Below are 10,000 nucleotides of genomic sequence, written 5' to 3'. Positions count from 1 at the left end.
TTTCACACACTTTTGCGTCACCATATGCACGCAGATCCCCCCCCAGCCCCACCCTCATAACGCTCGTCTAAACGCGGAATAAAAAGTGAGAACACAACGCCACTTTTGCGTTTTCTCTTCAGATTGTTTCCATCTAAACTTAGCCTACGTGGTCGTTTTTGAGCCTCTGCTGTTAACTCTGTAACTCATGACTCGCTGTCACGCCACGTGATGAACGACTACACCGCGTGTCCTCGCTCCAGAAGCTTCCTCTCTCCTCGAGGTGCACTTAGGAGATTGGAGACCTCGTCAGCAGTTAGCTGCTCTCTCTCCCATCTGCTCCCATCTGCTCCCTCTGTTCTTTATTTTCTGACGCACTGCTCCTTTAAAAAGGGCCGTGATGTAATCTCATGGGGGTGTAAATTAAGTTTAAATTAAAATAATCAAAAGTGAAGGGATGATGGAGAGAACAGAGAAACCAGGAGGGAGAACAAAAGGCCGTAAAACAGGGAGAGGGACACACACACACACACACACACACACACGCACACACACACACACACACACAGTTTGTGCTGAGCTCAGCATTTCGTGCTGTTTACGTTTGTCTCCCACAGTGGAGGACAGGGGTGTATCTCTGTCATCCAGCTGTGGATCGGAGGAACACAGTGTGTGTGTGTGTGTGTGTGTGTGTGTGTGTCTGTCTGTTGCATCTTCTCTGGGTTTTCCAAACGGAAACGGCCACTCAGCCTCAGCAAACAGCAGCAAAGTGGTTCCAGCAGTCAGCTAATCAATAAGCTCTGGATAATACAGCCTCTCACTGCCAGCTCTACTCCACAGCGCTGTAGAGGTAGAGGGTCAGAGGGTCAGAGGGTCAGAGGGTTAGAGGGTTAGAGGGTCAGAGGGTTAGAGGGTCAGAGGGTTAGAGGGTTAGAGGGTCAGAGGGTTAGAGGGTTAGAGGGTCAGAGGGTTAGAGGGTTAGAGGGTCAGAGGGTCAGAGGGTTAGAGGGTCAGAGGGTCAGAGGGTTAGAGGGTCAGAGGGTTAGAGGGTCAGAGGGTTAGAGGGTTAGAGGGTTAGAGGGTCAGAGGGTTAGAGGGTTAGAGGGTCAGAGGGTCAGAGGGTCAGAGGGTTAGAGGGTCAGAGGGTCAGAGGGTCAGAGGGTTAGAGGGTCAGAGGGTTAGAGGGTTAGAGGGTCAGAGGGTCAGAGGGTTAGAGGGTCAGAGGGTTAGAGGGTCAGAGGGTTAGAGGGTTAGAGGGTTAGAGGGTCAGAGGGTCAGAGGGTTAGAGGGTCAGAGGGTTAGAGGGTTAGAGGGTCAGAGGGTTAGAGGGTTAGAGGGTCAGAGGGTCAGAGGGTCAGAGGGTTAGAGGGTCAGAGGGTTAGAGGGTTAGAGGGTCAGAGGGTTAGAGGGTTAGAGGGTCAGAGGGTTAGAGGGTTAGAGGGTCAGAGGGTTAGAGGGTCAGAGGGTTAGAGGGTTAGAGGGTCAGAGGGTTAGAGGGTTAGAGGGTCAGAGGGTTAGAGGGTTAGAGGGTTAGAGGGTCAGAGGGTTAGAGGGTTAGAGGGTCAGAGGGTCAGAGGGTTAGAGGGTCAGAGGGTCAGAGGGTTAGAGGGTCAGAGGGTTAGAGGGTTAGAGGGTCAGAGGGTTAGAGGGTTAGAGGGTCAGAGGGTCAGAGGGTCAGAGGGTTAGAGGGTCAGAGGGTTAGAGGGTTAGAGGGTCAGAGGGTTAGAGGGTTAGAGGGTCAGAGGGTTAGAGGGTTAGAGGGTTAGAGGGTCAGAGGGTTAGAGGGTTAGAGGGTCAGAGGGTTAGAGGGTTAGAGGGTTAGAGGGTCAGAGGGTTAGAGGGTTAGAGGGTCAGAGGGTCAGAGGGTCAGAGGGTCAGAGGGTCAGAGGGTCAGAGGGCCGAAATAAAATATTGCGACCGTGATTCAATATGTAATTATTTTTTAAGCTCTTTGTCTTCTGTATTATTCAACAAGACAAGCAATAAATCATTGTATAGTATGAACAACACAAGATTAGATAGATTAAACAAACTGTTGTTTCCTGGAGGCCAGGCCTGGATGTGATGATGACATTAGGTGATGACATGAATTTATATGAATGACATCTTTTGTTTAACTACTTCAGTCCCAGTAGTATATTGACTGACCAAGCCTGGTGTAAACATTCATATGAAAGTCAGAAACTAATCACACAAACTAAAGGGCAGATTGCAGAAATATAAAAACAAATATGTGGCTTTACCACACTTAGTAATATTTACATTTAATTATCATTTACTGTAATAAACATATGTAAACATGTGGATTGCACTTTTGAAACACTGTCTTTGAACTTTACTAGACAGTTAAATAAGTAAAAATATAGTATATACAGTATATACAACGGTGTATTTTTTTTACAGTGCACACAGAGGAGCTGCCTCCAGCCCCTCCCTCCCCTCATGAAGTTGCGTGCCGCGTGCATGACAGCGTCAACATTGCAGTCACACTCAGAGACAGAGAGGCTAACGTTACGTTAGCAGTAGCATGCTGCTGCTGCTGGTCTTGCCGTGGGATTAACTGTACTAATAAAACTGCTGAAACAACGCGGCCACGCTGCTGTGAAAGCTCCCCGAACGTCATTTATCAGAGTCTGGTTATTACCCCTCTCCTCCACTCATATCTTTATAACGGAGCTAGCTAACTGGAGCTAACCGCTAATCAGAGCTAATGGTTGCTAACCGAGCCTTCAGTCCTGCGTGCCTAGACTGCATACTCGAGCCAGAATAAAACCCTTCATTTTATTAAAATGGCTGTAAAAGTTTTAAACTACAACTCAGAGTTGTTTGAATGACCGTAATCTGCTCAACGTACGGCGTAGCGTTAGCGTGCTAGGTTGATGCTTTCTCTGCGGAGTGCAGACTGATTTGCTCTTGCGAGTCACGTGACCACATCGCAGCCTTTGCGATTAGGAAATCGCGTTTTAACATATCGCGATATTATCGCAAATGCAATTAATCGTTCAGCCCTAACCCCAACACATACAATCATACATAATTTTACTGTAATGCATCCTTTAAAGCCAGGAAAAGACAAGACTGATGTGTAAGATGATATGTAGTCTCATGTAGTCCTACCTGGGTACCTGGTTAAACCTATGATGGGTTTACCTGCTGCCCACAGAAGTACATATCGCTCTCTGCAAAGCCACCAGACTCCTTTGACAAAAACAGCTGTTTTACCTCGCAGAACATACACACACACACACAGTGACACACACACACACACACACAAACACACACACACACACACACACACACACACACAGTGACACACACACAGTGTGACACACACACACACACACAGTGACACACACACACACACACACAAACACACACACACACACACACACACACACACACACACACACACACAGTGACACACACACAGTGTGACACACACACACACACACACACACACACACACAGTGTTTGGGTGTTTTCTCAGTTGATCTGCGGAAAAACAAACAGAGATCAACATGAAATACACACCTCCCCTGGGACACTGTGTGTGTGTGTGTGTGTGTGTGTGTGTGTGTGTGTGTGTCTCAGGTTTCTGGTCACTACAGTCCTGGACCGAGTGGATCTGATCCAGAATCAATACAACACGCTGATCCGTCTGTAAACAGACCAAACGTCTCTGAAAGGATCCATGTCGTGCAGCGGCCACGTTGACAACAAGCTCTTACAGACTAACTGGGCTGCAGATAGTATTATTTACACGGTAGAGGAGAAGAAACTACAAAATATTCACATTTAATAAGCTGACATCACACAAGTTGACCTGCTCTTACATAAAAAATGACTCAAAATAGTCAAAAACCTTGTTGATTTTAAAACTAATGAAAGGAAATTAGGGCTGCCACCTCTTAGTCGATTAGTCGACTAATCGGTCGTTTTGGTCTTAGTCGACTAAGATTTCTTTAGTTGCTAAGTCATTTTTTATGCTTATTCATGCTTAATTACTCATTTCCAAGAAACTTATGGGCACATTTCTGGTAAACACAAGATTTAAAGTGGTGCTTTTGCAGGATTAATTGTGGAGAAAGTCAGTTTTACAGATGGTTAATTAACTACATTTATATTGTGCTTTTCTAGTCTTAACCACCTCTCAAAGAGCACAGCTCTGTCGATTACATCAACTAATCCATTAATCGACAAAATCATATAAGTGGTAGTCGACTAAGAATTTCTTTAGTCGAGGACAGCCCTAAAGGAAATCCTTTCCAACTATCCTTTATCCAGTCCCTCCAGAGAAACGTGATTATGTCATCTCATAACTCAATGCATAATCAGCCAAAGTCCTCATATTTATTTCGGGGGCCGCATTTTATTCGCAAAATATGCGGGACTTGCATGATTTCATAATCCCCGCATTTTCGTTGCAAAAAAGTCCCGTATATCTCAGCAGAAAGTTGAAAAATGTTGCATTTACTTCACACAAGAGCAGCCATTTTCCCCTGTTGCCATGGGAACGTTATGAAGTGACGTAATTACGTGACGTGAACATCATCGAAAAGCTGCAAACCCCGCGATGAAGCCACGATGAAACCGCAGTTTTTTGCAAGTTCCTGCAATTTCATCACATAACATTGCATAAATATCCCGCATATTCCATCGCATTTTTTAAGAAAACGTGACGCATAATCAAGGATTTTAGCCCAAAACAATCACAAAAAAACTCTGCATTTTTCTGAAAGGACTGTAGAATTTTGATTTTGATTGAACATTGGATTGAATTTAAAAGGCAGCACTAAAAAGAAGAATGAAAGTCACATTTTAAAGTGCTGATATCGCTGAGTGCCTCTAGACACTAACTAGTACTACTATAAAGTAGGGGTGCAATATTATATCTAGGGGTGCAATATTATATCTAGGGGTGCAATATTATATCTAGGGGTGCAATATTATATCTAGGGGTGCAATATTATATCGACGTAATATCGTTATTCCAATATATCAAAAGTGCTGTGATAAGTATGTAATATATTTAGTTGATTTTGTGGAGCGCTGCGTCCGTCCGTTGGCTGCTGTGGGGCTTAGTTGTGTTTGATTCAGAGCTTGTGACGTTATAATGATCATGTTTCATTGTAGCCTGACGAGTCAGACCCACATCCAGATGTTGGGTCTGGGAACTCCCCATTGGCTGGGCTCAATCCGAGGGGCGGGATCAACGGCTGTCTTTCAAATTCCCTCTGCACGCGATAGGATAGAGCTACAACCAACCAGAGCAACGCTAGTTGATAGATTAAACTTTAAACTCCGAACACATCTTCCTTTTTTAAGAATGACTTCAGTGCCGTTCTTTGTTCTTTTCTCAAAGAAAAGCTGAACTCCAAGTCTTCCAGAGTCGCGGCCAAAGCCGATTCCAAAGACCGCTGTTCGCCAGCAGCAGCAGCCATAAGCCCCGCCCACCGACTCTATACACGATGTGATTGGCCTGACTAGAGTTTGGTTTTTCCAGCTCGCAAGCCAACGGAGAGTTGCCAGACTGACCCTGGCTGCAAATTACATCTGCTGCCGCTAGGGTGCGAATTGATTTCTAGGCTAGTTTCATTGGTCAGTTACCGTGGTTACCGTGCCACTTACACATGTTAGTGCACTTCAGCGCACGGGTCCACTACGTGACAAACTGAACGCAAAAATGCAAAGCTCTGTGTGTGTGTCTCTGTCTGTGTGTGTGTCTCTGTCTGTGTGTGTGTGTCTGTGTGTTTGTGTGTGTGTGTGTGTGTGTGTGTGTGTGTTTGTGTGTGAGCTGAAGAGGAAGTAAAGCTTACAGTTTACAAAATAAGACGATTGTGCTACTTTCTGTCCCATTCGTCAAAATATGATCGACATTTACGGCCATAAAAACATATGAACACACACACACACACACACACACACACGCACACGCACACACACACACACACACACACAAACACACAGACACATAGACACACACAAACACACACACACACACACACACAAACATATAACGAAAATAAGAAGTATAACCAAAGATGATACGTGTACACGCCAAAATAAAAGTCTCTGCTTAACCCACATAAGATGTAAACAGGGATGTTCAGCACAAAGCTAACCCGCTGTAGCTTTACGTTGACAGTGAAGAAGATAAATACTGTAAATGTCAAACTCTTCCTTTAATTATATCACAGCTCGGCTGACTCACTCTCTGCTCTCCAGGATCGACATCAGCAGTTTTCTACATCCTCTCTCTCTCTCTCTCTCCGGCTGACAGAAATATCTAAAAGGTCCGATCTGCTGGTTATTTACAGGCACACTGAGTCACATCTCTCCGGAAATCTGACATCAAGCAGACAAAGTGAAAACAACATCCAAGAAAAACATTAAAAGACTGAAACTGAGAGACTGAGAGTGTAGAAACCACCTCAGGAAGTCGACATTACAGCTGAGCGTCTGCCACTTCCAGAGCTACATAAAGTACATAAATAGCTGTTTTTTTTATTTCAATAAACGGATAAAAAGTAAGCCGAAATAACAACATCATGATGCCGATTTGTGAAAAGTCTGAACTCATACTTTGTCACGTCTGTCCGCAAGACGACAGGCAAACAACTTTTAAAATGCTTGTTTTCTGAATGGAGTTCAGGGCTGTGATGGATGCCGCTCTACTACAGCGGTATGAACCCAAATTAAACTGACTTTTTGTGTGATTTCATCGCAATAAACAGACTTAATAACTGCCGAAATAACAACATCATGAAATGTGAACGCACCATGACAGTTCTGCTCCAACTGCGACTGAGCTACAGCAGAGAACTGCAGTTCCCAGAATGCATCGGACACACCCAAACACACATAAACACACACTTTTTATTTTCATCATCGCAGCTGTCTGCCTGCCCTCCTGTCTCACCCTCGGACCTTATATCTGTCTTCCAGCTCTCCTGTTTGTCTTCACGTGTCTGTCTCTCCACCCGTCTATAACCTGTCTCCCAGTCTGTCTCTCCCCCTTCATTTTAATCTGTCTATCTTCACATCTGTCTCTCTGCCATCCAGTCTGTCTACAGACTGTCCTGTCTGTCTCTCTGCCATCTCGTCTGTCTTCAGACTGTCCTGTCTGTCTCTCTCTCTGCTAACCCGTCTGTCTTCAGACTGCCCTGTCTGTCTCTCTGCCATCCAGTCTGTCTACAGACTGTCCTGTCTGTCTCTCTGCCATCCCGTCTGTCTTCAGACTGCCCTGTCTGTCTCTCTGCCGCCCCGCCTGTCTTTAGACTGTCCTGTCTGTCTCTCTGCTATCCCGTCTGTCTTCAGACTGTCTCAGTGACTGATGGGAACAACAATCTTTGACCTTCGTCCAGTATTAAGTGAGATTGCTGCAGTTAATAGGACAATTGTCCAGCTTGTATTTACCTTCACTAAAGTGCTCGTTTTGCCACTGACAGACTCAGATTATTATTCTAAGTGTCTGACAACATTATGGAAAGGATTTCTAAGGAGGTAGACCTTTCTGTTAAAGTGTAAGATCCTTTTTTCAAACATAAAAACATCTGCGAAATTGCGTTCGCTAAACCCACCAGACTCCATGTAAATAAACAGTGATTTTAGCATCGTAAAATACACTTCATTCAAAGTCGACAGAAACTAAATAAAACTATGAAAAGCCGTTTTGGGTCGTCTTTCCACTTTTACAACCATCACAACTCTAGTTTTGGTTGAAATAAAGACATAGTTTACTGATTTACATGTGAGAATATGCTGGCTCTATACACGCTAAAAGTACTGATTATTTACATGGAGTCTGGTGGGTTTAGCGCTAGTGATCTCAGAGCTGTTTCCGGTTAAACAGTAAGGCCTATCTCTATAATTTCAAGGATTGTTGTTCCCATCAGTCACTTAGACACAAAAACAGAAGAAAATAGGGTCCAGGTTGCCCTTTAACTCTTCTGCAACAACCTGTCTCTCCCTCAGCCTCTCCTGTCTGTCTCTCTACTCTATAGTCTACCTGCCCTCCTGTCTCTCTGTCTCTCTGTCAGACTGTCTGTCTTCCCTCCCATCTGTCCTGTTGACCATTTCTTAACTTCCCAGGGTTTTCTCTACAGTTAAAAGGCTTGAGCACCATTTTGGACACCACCTACGCTGAATGAATGTAACTAGAACGAGACTTTTCTGACATCTTATGACTGTCGTTAGTCCCAAGTTTATTTATTATCTGCTGCAGCTTTTCCAACATTCATTTTAGACACATATGGTAATAATAATAATAATAATAATAATAATAATAATAATAATAATAATAATAATAATAATGGTCCAAAATAATAGTTTTTCTTTGAAAAACGTCACATTTTTCTTGCCGGAGGCCCTCCAAACCTACTGCTGAATACACAAACCTGTCTGTCTCTCTGTACCTCATACCTGTCTCTCTTCTCTCCTGTCTGTACCTCATACCTGTCTCTCTTCTCTCCTGTCTGTCTGTCTCTCTGCACCTCATACCTGTCTCTCTTCCCTCCAGTCTGTCTGTGTCTCTGCACCTCATACCTGTCTCTCTTCTCTCCTGTCTTTCTGTCTCTCTGCACCTCATACCTGTCTCTCTTCTCTCTGTCTGTCTGACTCTCTGCACCTCATACCTGTCTCTCTTCTCTCCCGTCTGTCTGTCTCTCTGCACCTCATACCTGTCTCTCTTCTCTCCAGTCTGTCTGTCTCTCTGCATCATACCTGTCTCTCTTCTCTCCCGTCTGTCTGTCTCTCTGCACCTCATACCTGTCTCTCTTCTATCCCGTCTGTCTCTAAGACCGTTTGTAACACTCATATCTGTCCCCCGTCCTTTGTCTAAGTCCTTTGACCATTTTTCAACTGTCCTGTCTGTCTGTCTCTCTAGTCTACCTGTCTGTCTGTCTGTCTAGTCAACCTGTCTGTCTCTCTAGTCTACCTGCCCTCCTGTCTCTGTCTCTCTAGTCTACCTGTCTGTCTGTCTAGTCAACCTGTCTGTCTCTCTAGTCTACCTGCCCTCCTGTCTCTGTCTCTCTCTCTCCCTGCAACAGCCTGTCTTTTTACCTGTCTCCCTCTCTCTCTCTCTGTCTGTCTCCCTGCAACACCCTGTCTTTTGACCTGTCTCTCTGCCTCCTGTTATCTGTCTCTCTGTCCAAGTGTCTCTCCACTCTCATATATCACATCCCCCGTCCTGTCCACATCTTTTTCATCTATTTATTTACCTGTCTCCCTGCAACATCCTGTCTTTAACCCGTCTCTCTCTCTCTCTCTGTCTCTGTGTTTTGCTGCATCAGGCTTCTCTCAGCCGTTCGGTTGAAAACACACACACACACACACACACACACACACACACACACACACACACACACACACTGCACCCCATCCCATAATAACCACACCTAAAAGCTCCAGTGCAGCTGCTGCGTTCAGGATGATACCGCAGTACACTCCCACCCTCCGCCCTCCATCTCTCCTCTCCTCCATCCCTCCATCTCTCCATCCCTCCATCTTACCTGGTGCCTTCTCTTTGCCCTCCATGATGAGGTGAGCCATTCCACTGCCTCGTCACAGATCCACGCGCCCACTTTTCCTTCCTGAAGTCTCGAGTCAACAAGCGTCGAGAGTAGCGAGAGAGTGGGGGGGGGGGGGGCGCTGAAGGATCGATACCGGCGGGAGAGGGTAGGGAGGACAGTCGGGAAAACAGCGCGCGGAAAACAACGGGGGAAAAACCGCGGGCTTTTACTCTAAAAACCCTCCTCGCGCCGGTCTGTTTTCTTCCTTCTCCTCCTGCGGACGTTGAGTCAACGTTTCTCCACGAGCCGTTGGACCTGCGCTGCTGTGTGCCGTGTCCGCGCGCTGCTGCTGCTCGCTCTCTCTCTCTCTCTCTCTCTCTCTCTCTCTCTCTCTCTCTCTCTCTCTCTCTCTCTCTCTCTCTCTCTCTCTTTCTCTCGTCTGTGCTCGCGCCGTGTTGCAGCTCACGTGACGTCACCGCCCGAGGAAATTTTTTTAAGGTGGCAGTGTGAAG

At 45.6% G+C, this 10,000-nt stretch overlaps 1 protein-coding gene across 1 annotated transcript in view; it reads right to left on the bottom strand.

Moving 5' to 3' along the window:
• Positions 1 to 9,666, bottom strand: part of LOC116034426 (fibroblast growth factor 12-like) — a 50,188-nt gene extending 40,522 nt beyond the window's left edge. Inside the window, exon 1 of the mRNA XM_031277126.2 lies at positions 9,489 to 9,666. Within this exon, the coding sequence (XP_031132986.1) occupies positions 9,489 to 9,528 (40 nt within the window). The 5' untranslated portion in view covers positions 9,529 to 9,666. The remainder of the gene's footprint in view (positions 1 to 9,488) is intronic.
• Between the last annotated feature and the right edge of the window lie 334 nt (positions 9,667 to 10,000).

The sequence above is a fragment of the Sander lucioperca genome, chromosome 5, assembly GCF_008315115.2.
Source record: "Sander lucioperca isolate FBNREF2018 chromosome 5, SLUC_FBN_1.2, whole genome shotgun sequence".
NCBI classification, from domain to species: Eukaryota; Metazoa; Chordata; class Actinopteri; order Perciformes; family Percidae; genus Sander; species Sander lucioperca.
Note: the sequence above shows the minus strand (reverse complement) of the source record. Positions and strands in the feature narration are given on the sequence as shown.